At 39.2% G+C, this 15515-nt stretch overlaps 1 protein-coding gene across 4 annotated transcripts in view; it reads left to right on the top strand.

Moving 5' to 3' along the window:
• Iqch (IQ motif containing H) overlaps positions 1–15515 on the top strand; it is a 216733-nt gene that overhangs the window by 131807 nt on the left and 69411 nt on the right. For all 4 annotated transcript variants that reach the window (XM_063257797.1, XM_023561668.2, XM_063257798.1 and 1 more), the window contains 4 exons: positions 1509–1592; positions 5787–5962; positions 10632–10904; positions 14831–15022. In XM_063257797.1, coding sequence (XP_063113867.1) covers positions 1509–1592; positions 5787–5962; positions 10632–10904; positions 14831–15022 — 725 coding nt within the window. The remainder of the gene's footprint in view (positions 1–1508; positions 1593–5786; positions 5963–10631; positions 10905–14830; positions 15023–15515) is intronic.

Genomic DNA, 15515 nt, shown 5'->3' with positions numbered 1-15515 from the left:
TATCGGACTCACGACTGCCTGCTTACAAGGCAGGTGCTTATGCCGCTGAGCTAAATCCCCAGCCCCTGGACATCATCTTAATGAGACATTGCATACTACCTTTTATCTTTTGAAAGGAAATGCATTTGTGGAATGCTCTCAGGCTCTTTTCTTAATCATATTTTACTCTTTAGGCATCTTTCTTACCTTTTTATAGGCTCTTTGAGTTATTTACAGTACATCTGTTTTTTTGTTTTTGTTTTTGTTTTTGTTTTTATTGGTACCAGGGATCAAACTCACGACCGCCTGCTTGCAAGGCAGGTGCTTATGCCGCTGAGCTAAATTCCGAGCCCCTTACAGTACATCTTTATAAATATTTGTCTGAACACTGGTAAAGTCCCAAGGATTCCAATATTACAATCACACATAAAGACAGCAAACTTTACCTGCCTGTATTGGTATTCATATGTGGAATGGTCTGTATTAGTATTCATATGCGTATAGCAGAGAAGCTTTTAGATGAATCCTAAACTCATTCAATTTCAGGACTTGTCTAATGTTTAAACACTGACATCAAAGCAAAGCGCCAGTTATCAGAGCTCATTGGGCGGAAGCCCTATTCCCTGAATTGCTATAGTTTTTATTTCGCAGAGAAGGAGCCCTGCATTCTATCTTCAAGATGTAGTCTGTAAAACCACTTCAACCACATGAGCTTGAAACATGTGCTTGGGCTCACTAGCCACAAGGAGGCATTGAAGCATCTCTCCAGAATGTGAACAGCACTTGTATTTTTTAAAAAAGCTGCATTTTCGGTTGCCAAATTTCACATAGGCCAATATACTGCTTGGATGTGTGCCACTTAAGTTCATGTTTGGATCCACTTTTCTTTTAAGACATGATATACTGGCACGAAATGTTTCTAGATGATAGTAATCCATGCGTTTTCCCACTGCTGTTTCTAGTGGAAGTGGAAGCAAACTGCAGGACTTTTCTTAGCACTGCAAAGCAACTGTTTCATCTTCCTTGCCCTTTCAAGGTTAGAAGCTCTTTTTGCTAGGAGAGAAGCCTGTTGCTTGGATATGACAATTCCTTAAATACATAATTCTGACCATAAAGGATTTATCTGAAATCTATGCGTCTGTTTAAGTGATTCTGGCACATATCTCCAAGGGGCCACATTGGGCACACAAGTTCAAAGGCCAAAAAAATGGTTTTTAACTTGAGCATAATGTTTTAGGTTAAATGTCAGGACATTTCCCCACGGTTTTATAGTCCTGACTCTCAGCTTTGTTAGTACTGAAAACCACAGGCCTCTCTGTTGCAGAATATGAGACTTGGTTATCTTTCCAAATACTGCTTAATTCCCTGCGAAGCAAGGGCACCTTCCTGGGAGTTACACTGCTTCTATAAAATGCTGCAGAGAAACTTTGTTCCTTGTAATGTGGACTGTGACATATTGCAATTTTCACGAGCCATTCTGCTATACTGACTTGCTCTTTCTGGGCTTTGACACCTTGTTTGCCTTTTAGGATATTCCCAGCCTGTGCGAGAACATATTGGTGATTTTGGCACGCAACAGAATATGCAGCTGGGGAGGCTGTGTGACATCTTAGGTACAGTAGTTCAACACAAATGAGTCTTTTCAGTATTTATCAGTGAATATTGATACCATGTTTGTTTTGTTTATTTTCCCTCTATCAGGAAAAGACTTGGATTTCCAATCTATTTTTAGGGGAATTGAATGCTTTAAGTAACAGGTGGATGGTGAACTAGGAAACAGGAAAACGATGTTTTCGTCAATTGCTTGAGTGGTTCACTAACTTCTCTTGCTGTAGGTCTGGATAAGGATTTCTCTCCTGTATCACCAAAATCATCTTTATTTACTGAATCCTTGCAATGACTGAGGTCAGCACTTGCTGTTGGTGTCAGTATTGTCTGATATCTCGGCAATGAATGAAAGATGGTATCAGAAATGCAGCATTGATTTTTCATTGTAAAAATACTGGCGAAATGAAGAGAGATTTTTTAAAAGATGCTATTCTATAAATATAAAGCATCTAGTTAGTAGAAAGCATTTAAGTCCTAGTGGAAGGACTTCTTAGGAATATAGAACTTGAGTGAGCAAAGCGAACAGCCCTGGGAAAGTCAGGCTCTGGTACTAGTTTGGGCAGTTCTCAATCAATCACCAATCTGGATCCAGAAGAGGAGGATGTCTGAAGGTGACGGCTCTGGCTACTATTTATGGCCAAGGTTCACATTAGACTTAAATAACTAGGTTGTAAAGACTAAGAAATAACATTAAGTCAGTTTGTGGTCAAAAACTTGGGATAAACAAAAATTAGGGCCTGGGTATATAGCTCAGTGGCACAGCACCTGCCAGGCAAGTGCGAGGTTATGAGTTTGATTCCCAGCACTGAAATAAAAACAAAAATTAGATTTTTGTTAGTTACCAAGTACAAACTTCTTTGTTTTGTTATAATATAATTGCTTTAGCCCTTATTTAAGGAAAGCAAGGGAAAAGTTTAAATTGTCAATGACCAACTTCTCTGGCTCTCTGAAATGACACACTTTACATGATTCATATTTATTTAACATCATTATTATTTTATAAATGCCATTTGGTAACCAAAATGTATCAGTACTAGAAATTTGCAGAGTCCTAAAATAATAATAGTATAATTGCTTTAATCTATTATCTAGGCACTAATACTGTTTCTTGGCATCACCGAAAATTTAATGACTTGAGATTGATTTGTTAGTGCTGAGCTATTTCAACTAAAAACCTGACTTGATAAAAGCCACTGAAGTGCAGCAGAGGGCAGACTTGGCTCTGATTTATTTGAATTAGTATTTTCTTCAGCTTTTTTTTTTAACCTTTCCATATATAGAACAAATCATCACTCAAGAATTCCTTTGCAAAAGGTTCTCATTGCTGGAAAAGCTTTGAAAGTATTAAGCTTCTATTTTAAATACTCTAGTAATTCAGTCTGTGTCCTTCTGCAGTGGAAACTTCAGCTAATATGGACATTTCTGGGAGACTGTCCCTTTTCTTGTACAGTACCCTCATGAGACATCAGTGTAATCAGGTAACTTCTTCAAGACAAGAAAAGTTTAGAAGTAGTAGATGAAAGGAAATGGACTTTAAAATGTAATACAAATATGAGGAAACTAGAAAAATTAGTAACAGTGAAAGAATAAGTAACTGTCCTTTTTTATTTTATTACTTGCTAGTACAAGGTGTTTTTCCTACTTATCAGGGGAATCAAAGATGATCTGATCAGACTGGTAAGATTTATCATTTGATGCTGGCTATGAAGTCACGATTGTCAGGTACAGACTCGAATGAATGGTATTTTCAATTCCTAGATGAATTAGGAGAACAACTGATCTTGACTACTGACTAGCAATCAAAGCAACTTGCATTTTTCTACTTTTTTTTTTTTTACCGGTACCGGGGATCGAACTCACGACCGCCTGCTTGCAAGGCAGGTGCTTATGCCGCTGAGCTAAATCCCCAGCCCCAACTTGCATTTTTCTACCAGCTTCTTTTCATAATTACCCACCAGTTAATTGTGATCATATCTAGATTCATGATGAAAGCACACTAATACTAGAATGAGAAATACATATTCCTTTTCCAGAAATAAATAGAAAAGAAAGGTGAAATGAGAAAGGTGATTTCTATCTGTAATTTTTCTTTCCAAGAAAAATTCATTTTCATTCTACTACAGAATTAGTTATTTTTCTTTATGTTTTCATGCTTTTTTTAAATGCTTTTCTTTTTTAAGAAAATTACTGGCTTGGTTTTAAAACCCACTAGTTTGGGCCAGGGCTATAGCTCAGCAGCACAGCACCTATGTGCTCTGTACTATACCCAGGCTTGGGGAAATAGACCAAAAGGTATAAACCTTGAATCTGAGGACCTTGCAGCGAATAGTGAGTTTGAAGCAATAGCATGGAACAACAGAGGACACTGCTCCATTGTGTTAAATCCAATCACAAGGAGCACAGGAATGGTACACAGGGTAGGAGGTGCCATCAGCTGGGCTTGTCAAGCTGGGCCATAGAGAATATTCAGGTACCTGGGCCATGTGTTGAGTATTTACTATGCCAGATATTGCACAGGTGCTTTGCATGTATCTTTCATTGTATTACTCTCTAAAACTCTATACTCTAGGTGATTTCATTTCTATCTTTACAAGTGAAGAAGGCAAAGCATAAATAACAGTCCCAGAGCTGAAGTAGAAATAAGTCTGTGCCCTGTGTACCCCCAAACTGTAGCAGAGGAGTCTCAGAATTTCAGCTTGGCTCACCCTGCCCAAGGAAACTGTGTTAGTCACTTTGCTGGTGCTGGGACAAAACACCTGACAAACACAACTTACAAGAGATAAGAACCATTGTGACTCCTGGTTTCCAAGGTGTCAGTCCATGGACAGCTGGCTCCAGTGCAAGGAACATCATGGCAAAAGGACATGGCGCAGAAAAGCTCTATTTCATGGCAGCCAGGAAGCAGAGCAAGAGGAAGGGGCCAGAGACAAAAACACACCCTTGTAGGTTATTCTGCAGATAACCTACTTCCTGCACCATGGCCCCACTTCTTAGCAGTACATTCAGGTACATAGTCCTCAATGGACTGATCCACTGAGGAAGTTAGTGTCCTTATGCTCCTGTGCCCTTCCAAAAGCCCTGTCTTGGAGCACTTGAGGCTTCTGGAAGACATTCTAAACCATCCCAGTAACACTTGCAGCATTCCCTCTGGAATGCCCTGGTACCTCCTTGTGTGCTCCTTGTGCCACTTCTCTTCACTCCATTCTACAGTGTTTGTGCCTATGACATGGTGACTCCTCAAGGCAGCATCGTAGTCCCTCTTCTCACTGGGTTCCCCTCATGTTTATTTAGCCAACTGTTTTACTTGTTGGTATTTATAATAGTCAGCTATTTTATGAGTGAATAATTCCATGGGCTGCTAATTTTTCACCCATGCTCCCTAAAATATTCTGCAGCATGGAGTGAGTAATCTTATCCACTATTCCATTTGGATGGGATATTTAATTAGGATTTCTTTCTATGTGCATAATCTTAAGCACATCTTAAGAAAGAGAACAGTGAAATTAAGACATGTTTCCTTAGTGCTGGGGATTTAGCTCAGTGGTGTAAGTGCCTACCTGGCAAGCACAAGGTCGTGAGTTCAACCCCCCAGTACCACAAAAACAAAAACAAAAACAAAACATGTTTCCTTTAGACCAAGAATCACTAGATGTGCTATTTAAGTAATACACTTCTCTTTGGGAATGGAGCAGGGAAAAGGTTGGTTTCCTGAAATAATTATTGCTATGGTCATAATCAGACCATTTATTTGGACAGGACATTCCCTGAATTGGCCCACTCAAGTCCAAGCAGAATAAGAAACTGCAATTTCACCAGCTTTCTAAAGTTAATAGCTTTGTTTTATAATCTGCTGAAGTTAATGGGATAAATTCCCATTGATGTTAATGGGAGTTGCATGGCTACATCCCGGTGTATTATTTGAAGGTACGGTTTCATGCTACCTCACAGCCCTCTTTCTGAAGGAATTACTGCTTGTATTTTTGTTGTAGTTAGTAGCTTATCTTTTCAACAGAGAAATGCTAATGTGAAAAAAGCTGGTTGGATTGCTAAGATGTGTGCAAAATCAAGCTAAATTAACTTCAATGTGGCTTTTGGAAATACTCTTTTATTTTAAATTGCACAACATCAATTGGATGCCAGAGTTCACAGTGTCATTTACCTTTATACCAGTAATTAACATTGTGCCTGTTGTTTTTTAGATGACAATGTGAATATCATCTACATCTGCTCCCATCACATGAATGACGAGTTAATGCTGTATTACAATAAAATCCTAAGTCTACATGCAGCTGTCAAATCAGGAAACCTTGAGGACAGAAGTGACCTGCAGCACAGGTTCAAAATTATCACCCCTGAAGCTGTAAACTTCTTCACTGTGAGTTTGTCTCCTAATTACTACGGCTTCAGGGATGCAGTAAAATTAAATTGGAAATTTTATAACTTGCAACGCTCTGGTACACATCAGTGAAATATTACTGCAAGTTTAACAGCTTTACTGATTAGACTACTAGTTAGACTGTAGGAAATAAATATCCCAGTTTAACTTTCAGACTTAATTCAGCTACACTCGCCCAGTTTCCCTGTAGCTGAAGTCTAACTGCAGTTATGAGGTGAAACCCTCAAGTAGGTGAGTTTGTAACACCCACCATCCTTTTTACTTAATTTTGTGTGGAGGACACCAAGACACAGAAAGGCTGGTCACAAAGCTACTTAGGGATAAAATCTAGACCAAGGCTTCCACACAAGTATTTTCTGACTTCCACACAAGTATTTCCTGATTCTCTATAGTTGTTTTTTTTTTTTTTCCCCTTTTCAGGAAAAGATGGCCTGACTTACCGTGTCATGTGGTTCATAATGAGCAAGTTTCCAATTTTTCCTTTTAATGACTGGAATGAATTCTAAGTGGAACCCATTTCCTAGTCAACAGTCTTTTGGGAATTTATGGAACCATAATGACAATGTTCTAGACTAAGGCCATGCAGCAGATGACCTGGAATGAACTGCTCTACATTTTAGTAAGAACTTAAAGGTTCCAAATTAAACATTTTAATACCTAATGGACTATCCAATTCTTGAGAGAATTTCTTTGTATAATTAAAGATTGAGTTTTCTTAGAATGATAGCTCCCTCTGCATCTTACTGAGGTGCATCAGCCAGCTGTTACATCCTGCCAGAGACACTGGCCGCACGCTTTGCACAGGAAGTGTCTGTGTGTTCAGTCAGTAGCTATTCACACTCAACTGTACCTCTCAATGCACGGTTTGACAAACCAAAAAGGGAGAGGAATGGAACCTGAGAAAGCCCTGCCAAAGCTGGGAAAGACTACGACAGCATTTCCGCTTCGCAGGTATACCAAGTGAGCTGCCTCTGCCGTCAGGGTGAACAGTCACAATGGAGTGGACATCTCAATATCCACCCCTCCCAAAGCTCTCCGCTCAGTTCTGTTTTCCTGAAAGCCTTGGTTGTGTAACAGGAACTCAAGGGAGGCACAGTTAAAGAAAGGACAAGGTACAAATCATTACCACTCGTGGTCTTAGGAACCTTCCATATCCTCCACCAGAGTTTTGTTTTTTGGTTCTGCCTAGTTGCACCCTGGGTTCAATGGCGTAGTCACTGTGGGCATTAGCAAAGAAGGAAAGAAACAAAGAAGGAGAGCAAAGAAGAAAAAGGTCTATCGTAAGTGTGTAAATCCCTAAATTTCTCAAACCGGAGACTCAAGTTCACTTGAGTAACTAATTAGTTAACTAATGCCTGCTAGCTGCTAATATGGAGTTTCTTTTGAAATGTCCATCTGGAGTGGAAAGGGAATCTGTGAGAAAGAGTAAATTTACTGAATTCTTAACATGTGTTTCTCACTTGATCATCAGAACAATGCAAGACAGAAATTATCACTCTTCTTTCATGTCTGTGGAAACTGAGATTTTCTAGTCCAAGGTTCCCAGTAGAGCCAGAGGATAAGCCAAATTCTGACCATTCTAGAACACTGTAATAAACTGGAAATGACTGCTTTGCTCTTGGGTAAACTCATGCCTTGGGCAAGACCCTCTACCTCTCTGGTCCTCTCTTCTTCGTCTATAAAATGAGAAGATGGTTTAGATAATTCCCGAGTTCTCTCCAACTTGATAATCTTGCTCCCTGAGACATTTGCCCTTGCACTATATTCTCTGACTTCCAAGCAAGAGACAGGCAGCTCTTTCCCCACAGCAAAGTACAGCCAGTGTGTAGGTTTGTGTCTGGAGAGCAGAAACAAAGGCAGGGTTTTAAGTACTTACTACTTCTCATGACTTAAATTCAAACTATCTGAGTCATTAATCACACATAAACAACCAACTTTTTAAAATACACAAATTGAACTCTCACTTTCAAATCAGTTTCTGTTCATGTTTAGCTATTGCTTTATTTCTTTTTAACGGGTTTGAGAGACTGTATCAGTGCTGATTTTCATTCAAATGAATGGCTTTGAGGAGATTTTTAAAAGCGTGCCAAAATCTGTTTGTACATCTCCCCAAGTTACTACACAATGCTTGAATTTGTAATGGTAAAATGTGCTCCAACAAAGTCATTGTGTCTATTTTTGGATAATTTTGATGTTCATGGAGACATTCTAAACAACTACCATTTGTCTCATGTCAAAAAAAAAAAAATATCAGGAGTGATAAATTAAGTGTAGCCATAACACAAGGCAATTAAGAACATTTTCAATTTTTGTTGTCAGTGTTAATCTGGTGCCTGGATCCAATGATACCAATTTTCTCTAAATGATCACACAAGACCTGCAATCTGTATAGTGTCCCTGCTATCACTCACTCACATTAAAATCTTTATTAAATACATTTAACACAGAGCTGTGGAAGTGTGTTGCCTGAAGAATAAGGCATGCCCACACATGACTATAATACAGATACAGATACTAGAAAATACTAGAGCATAGAAAAAGCACCTAGAGGAGACAGAAATCTATCCTGGCTGAAAATATGACCCGAACTTTAGCATGAGTTTCTATTGCTATCTATTGTATATCTGCTATCCCCGCGCCACAGCTCATAAAACCTTTGCTGCTCGCTCTGTAAAGTGGGGGCATCGTGGCACAATGGCGTGGCACTCGGGCTAAGTGGATTGGAGTGCTGCCTCTGCTGTTTACTAGCTGTGTGACTTTGGGCAAACTACTGAGGCTCAGTGTGCTTGTCTCCAAACAGGACTGCTAATGGATACCATGTTCCATGAGCTGAATGAGAACTTGTGACTAAGGCTTTGACCTTGTTGGTTTACCAGGAGAGGATAGAATACTCTCCTAGATGCCCTGAAAAATCCACCCTAGACATGGTAACTCAAGTCAGTAACTCCCCCTGGACACTTTTTCCCCTTACATTTCCTCATTGGAGTCATGTGTAGGCAAAGGAAAACATGACATAAACAAGCAGGAAAAGCAACGACCAGCTAGATGGGAACATCCCGCCAGAAGCAGGCAGTCGCCACTGACCAATGAAGCGCTGAGTTTTCTAACATGTACCCTTAGAGTACATGTTAAAAATGAGTTTGAATTATGGTAGAAAAGGCATACTGCATAAAATAAAACTCCTAATCTGGAGAAAGGGCTTAATAGGTTAAATCATATAAATCTCAGAGAAATTCCATTTTTTTGCCTTTTCTATTGTGCTAAGCATAGACAACATAAAATTTACCATCTGGGCCATTTTAAACATATAATTCAGTAACATTAAGTACATCTACACTATTGTATGACCATCATCATCATCACTATCCATTTCCAGAACTTTTTGTCATTTCCAAAAAGAACTCTGCACCCAATAATGAGTAAGTGTGGAAGAGCTGTTATCGTGGAGGGCAGGGGCTGTGTCAGAGCTGCAAGGACCCCTCCTCAGGGAACGGCTCTCCCACACCACCTTCACCTGATACAATCTTAACTCACTCTTCAAAATACACCTCAGTCCTGACCTCTGTCATGATGGTAATATCAGCTAACATTCATTAGGCACTCATTGCCTCCCAGACAGTGTTTTAAGTGCTTCACACGTATTATCCCACTTAATCCTTACAATATCCCTGAGATACACACACTGAATTCTTTGTGCAGACAAGAAAAGTGGGGCTTAAGGAGAATAAATAACTTGCCTTTTCAGCTCTCTTTACCCGCGCATGGCCTCTGCCTCTCTCCTCCATACCTCTGAGGCCCTGTGTAGCTTCCTAAGGCCTTATCAACCCTGCTTCAGCTATGTGTTAACTGTTCATGTCTGTGTCCCCACTCCCTGAGAGCACAATCGTGGCTGTGTTAGTTTTGGTGTGTGCTGACCATCTAGCTCTGTCCTCTGCTTCATTAGACATGAAGAGAGTAGCTTTCTTCACTGAATGAGATAAGCACATGCATGGCTATGGTGGTCCTAACTAAACAAAATAAAATAAAAATCATTTGTCATCGGAAAAAGAATGTGAGTCCTGCTGAGATTTTCAAATTTTGTTTCTTTCTGAATCCTTGCCAGAATTTTTAGCTAGAACCACTGACAATCATTACAAAAGTGTGTATTCTCTGAAACTGATTCTGTGGTAGCATTCTGGAAAAAGGGTGTCAAGTGCTTTTTTCCTACTGAGGCACTTCAAGAGTTGGCAAATTATGAGTCTGTATGGTGAAGAATACTATGAGGCTTTTTTCTTCATTTTTGGTATTGATTTTCCAGACGCTTTAGTGTTAAACCATGCCAGAAGTGCTACAGAGATGAATCACTATTATCCAAAGGCTGCCAGCCTCTTTTCCTTCTGACAGAAGGATAATTCCACGTGGATCAAATAAATACAGATGTGTAGTAATTAGTTCTATTCCCAGAGAGCCTATTTCCAACACACTAAAGACGTGAGCGATTATGGAACCTCACCCCAACAGCTTTTATCAATTTAAATTGCTAAACAACAGGATAGGTCATAACCTAGTCTGCTATTAATAATGTATTTATTATGTGCAACATTATAAATTAGGTGCATGGACTAGAAAAGGCACACCTTTTAACAAGAATCATGTACTCTTTCCCCAGACTCATCATATGTGCCTGGCCACTCACCTGATGTACAGTCCCAAGGCAATCAAAAGAATAAAAAATCTCATCCAAGGCACGGAGGCCTACATCGTGGGCGGGTTCCTCCACAGAGATGATTTAGCCGTGGCTGATATGTTAAATGTACCCATCCTGGGCTCAGAGCCTGAACTGGTTCATCTTTATAGTGCCAAGTCTGGAAGTAAACAGGTCTTCAACAGTGCCAATGTGCCAATCCCTCCTGGAATATATGACATCTATAGTTATCAACAGGTACGTGGGTGGGTATGCCAGGCTCTGCTCAAGTATCTCACATCCTTTCGACCTCAAGCAACTTAAGATGATACAGAACTAGCCCTGCCCAATGAAGCCTTCATGTTTTGAAATTTTCCACTGGTCTTGCAAAAATTGCTGGAATCTCCAAAATATTTACTAATTTGGACTGAGAAATAGAAGATTATATTGAAATGACTTATCATTTAGACTCATCTGCCATCAACATTTAATGCCTAAACATAGATCAGTTAACCATACCAGCCAGCAAGTAGGACCCTAAGAAACATCAGAGTCAATTTTGGCTAAAAGCAGCAGGTTTGGAAAGTTCCAGAGAGTAAGTTTCTCTGCCAGGTCAAATTGCAAAGGGCTACCACCACCCTTGGCTTTGTTAAAAATACTTTGGCTTCTCAGGAAGAGCTCAAAAGGAAGGAGGGGAAAGAATCCAGAAAGGGGAACTGAAATAGCTCCTGGAATTAAACTACTACTGGTTTTGCCTTGGACCAAGTCTGTGGTTCTGTATTCTTCCAGCAGATAGTTAGGGCCTGAAATATTTGGAGAAATACATTAGCCATTAGAAATGTTTTCTCCTTGACTTAGCCTTGGCAGGTGTTCACTCATTTAACTGCCATCTGTTTCCATAATACAGAAAATTAAAAGACAAATGGCTGTTAGCATTTCCTAAACTGTTTCAGTACCTCTCTTGACCACTACTCTAAGCCAGTCACAAATTACTCCCCCATCTACTTCTCAAGAAACTGAAGAACCATACACATTGAGCATAATGAAGGAATCCCCTTCTCCTCTTTTCTCTATGGCAGCCAGTGAGGCCCCAAATCAAGCCTTTCAGGAGATCATAGATTGCAGAGCCTAGTTTGAAGATAATTATGAGCTTATTAAATTGCTCTCACATGTTTTCAGTCTTGCTAGATCATTCTTGGAAATACAGGAATTCATGAAGGAAGCAGAGCCTAGAAAAGGCACAAGCAATTTTAGTACAACAGAATGGAGAGGCTCCCCTTGAGCTGTGTACCATACCGGTGTCATTAACCTCCACTGAAATTTGAAGATGGCAATGCTTGACTCTGTTTCCTAGGCGAATTTTTTGCTGAAAGAGTTAATAAAAGCGAATATACTTTTAAATGACAGGATTTCACACATGCACGTTCCATTACACAACCTTTAAGACTTTAAAATCTATGTGGAAATTTATATTGAGTCTTGGTTTCATCTTCACTATGACAACTCAGTCTTTGCTCTGAAATATTTCTGAACTTGATGTGTTAATTGTGGTTAAAGATGTAGACACATTTAATGAGTTAAACCTCTGTCTAGGGCTAGTATTCAGAAGTAGAGCTGAAAACCTCCTCACAGATACATCAAATTAGAGGAATGCTACCTAACATCTGGTATGTACAACTTGTATAACAGTAAGCTGAGTGGAACTGAGTTCTACTCTACTTGTTTGAGAATGTACATCTGAGGTCACCAAGAACTAAACTGTTCCACTGAGATCTTTCCGAATGCTAACCCTAAATGCCTACCTTACCCAGTGGATCTGAGTGGAGCAGGATTTTGAATCTGCAGATGGTGATGAATAAGTAGCACTGACTTTTTACCAATGCACATCGTAAACTTGAAGATGGTAAAAGAAAGCCATGATTAGTTTAACTTAGGTTAATAAGGATTCCTGGGTGTTAGCTATATTTTCCCAGTAGTCATTTTTCTACTTCTGCTCTTTACCAGTATAAAATGAATCACAATTAAAAAATATTACATATTTTGAACAGATATGCTGAAATAGAAAATGATAAATGTTTGGGAATAGCATAAAGCCATTCGGTTTATGATTAACTATTATTTTTTCTAGCATGAGCACAGTTGAGTACTTCTTGTTTTGACCCATAAAGTAAACTGTGCAAGTCCCCTTTCTGGCATGTGTTCCTTGTGAAATATTGACGGCTTTGGTTAAATAATCAAAAATGGCAATGCTATTTTAAAGCACTGTTCAATTTTCACTTAAAGATAGCACATAATTCTTTCCAGTGGTGCAGTCTTTACAATACTATCGATCGTTTCATTACTGTAGGGGATCCATCAACAGACACCCATTTATAGGATTCTTAGAAGCAACAAATAATAGGATTTGGAAGAAACAGATAATAATTCTGTCAGTAGTTGCAACCTCTAGAAATATAATATATCCAGATATACAATACAGAAGGCACTGCCAGAACCCCTTTCTTTAGGGTGGCAAAAGAATTTTACCTGACATTAGTTAAAATGCCAAAGACCATTGTACTTCTGCTAAGTGTGAGCACAATACATCTATCAAGATATGCTCACAGTATCTATCTTCTCAACACGCTAGAGAAAGAAGACACATTAAAAAGCCTTCCTAGGCTGAGTTCATGTAATGTGTAGATTTGTCCTTTACTCCCCAAGTTATATGTAGATATCACTTGATAATAAGGGAGTTAGTACAATTTTATTTTCATCCTAAGTGAATGCTCCAAGTGACATGAGGTTTTGAGGACCCCAAGCGTGGCTTTTTGGTGTCTCTTCCACACTGCCATGTCATGTGATAATCCAGGAACATTTGCTGGATATAACAATTCAAAGGAACAGCTTTAACGTTCTTTTAATTTTATAGTTTCAAATTCTACAGGACTATAAATATTGAATCTTTTCACACTCTTAGTTTTAAAAAAATCGAACATCTATTTGGTGGGCCAAGAGAAGTCATCAAAGGAGAAAAGAATGTTTTGTTGCTTTCTAGGGAGTACAAACTGGGAAGTCTGAGGAGAAGTCCAAAAAACCAACTGTAATCTAATGTGTTGTTTTCTCAGACACTTCATTAGTAATCTCACTGTAGACTTTTGTTGGAGTCAGATGCACCCCAAATGGCTTACTGACTATAAGGCAAGCTGTTTCTCTTTTCCTCTCTGGCTTCTAACCCTCTTTACTATCTCCTCTAGTTCTTTGCAGGCTGAGACAGGCAGCACTGTGGAGAGGAGTTAGGGTCAGAGCAACCTGGAAACAACCTGGGAGGAATCCCATTCCATCACTCAGTGCTGAGTGGTCTTGGGCAGTTATTGAAGTTAGCTTGCCTGAATATACATATTAAATGGAACAATGGTGCCTACCTCATAGGCTACTCTATTAAATGAGAACCTGTATGAGCTGAGGGCCTGACTCTGAACAAGAGTTCAGTAATACTAGATAGTATTGCTGTTATCATCACCATTTCAGTGTTAAGGCTTAGAATTCGATTCTATCCCTTAAACTTCCCTATATTTGTATCCATTGTGAAGTATCCTTGAGGGAATACTTCAAATAAAGTGTAAGGAGGATGTCTATTCCAGGAAAGTTGCTTTCATGAGTGTTTTATCTCCTTTATCTGCCTTGCCTGGTAACACATTTTTTTATAGCACGCATGTAGTAAATTGGCCAACTGACCAGTCACACAAAGGTATTTCATGTGTATTAATGAAAGGAAAATTAAGTGTTTCATAGATAATAACATTTAAAAGCTCAACAAAGCTCGACACAGTCCAAGTTTTCAAGACTATAACTCTTTATTGTCTTGAAACTATAAAAAACCATTTGAGGAATCAATAACTCTCTGAGAAAGAAAGAAACAATGCCAAGATTCAATGACAGATTCTTAAAGATTTGTTCACCTTCAAAAGCTAGCAAAATGATACCTGAATTTCTCATAAATAAGATTGTGTTTTTAAACATGCCTTTGGTCTGGTGAATTACTGGTTTCATCACATCATATATGCATCACTTAAAACTTCTTCAGCCTGCCTAAATAAGCAGAAAGCAACCAAAAAAAGAAGGTGTGTGAGGTGAAGAAAGACTGAGACACCGTGGTTGGGAGGAAGCGCTCTGTAGTAAACGCTGCTTGTCTGCCCCCACAGATGATAGAACAGCTGAGCCAGGTGGTGACCGACCACCTGCAAATCCAGCGCTGGCTCTTTAAAATGAACTTGGAGTTTGGAGGAAACGGGACTGCATTTTGTGACATTCCTTCACACCTGCAGTGCTACAAGTGGGCACTCAAGGAGAACAACAGATACAGCTGCGAAGACTGGAGAAAGAAGTGGGCACATGTGAGTGTTTAGTGGTGACTTATACCACAGTGGCTATGAATAGTTAGGAGAGGAGGCAGAAGGCCCAGCTGGAAGACAGCTCAGCCCTGTCACCACCTGCATTGGCTTTCTTGGGCCTCAGACCTTATACACAAAATGAATGGGACTCATTCACTTATTGTAAATGTCCCTTCTTTGTCCTCTACAAGTCTTCACTCACATCCTCAAATCAATTATGATAATTAGGAAGCTATTTTTTAAAAATCGTATTCAGATAGCATTACAAATCTCATCATATGCCTTAAGCCAGTCTTGATGACATGCTTCTAACAAGTAGTGTTAAGCTGACTGTATTTTATTATGAGATAGAAATTCTATTAGCAAATGGTTGTCACCAGGAAAGTCTAACACATAATAGCAGTCTGTCAGTATCACATGTTATTTAAGACAATCCAAGGAAATTTATATAACTGTTGTTCCCTGAGAGATGAGGAGCAAACATTTCACATCCAGA

This window comes from Cavia porcellus, unplaced genomic scaffold (assembly GCF_034190915.1).
Source record: "Cavia porcellus strain 051 isolate PalLab524CR breed Dunkin Hartley unplaced genomic scaffold, mCavPor4.1 scaffold_10, whole genome shotgun sequence".
Lineage (NCBI taxonomy): Eukaryota > Metazoa > Chordata > Mammalia > Rodentia > Caviidae > Cavia > Cavia porcellus.
This window is presented reverse-complemented; position numbering and strand designations above follow the sequence as displayed.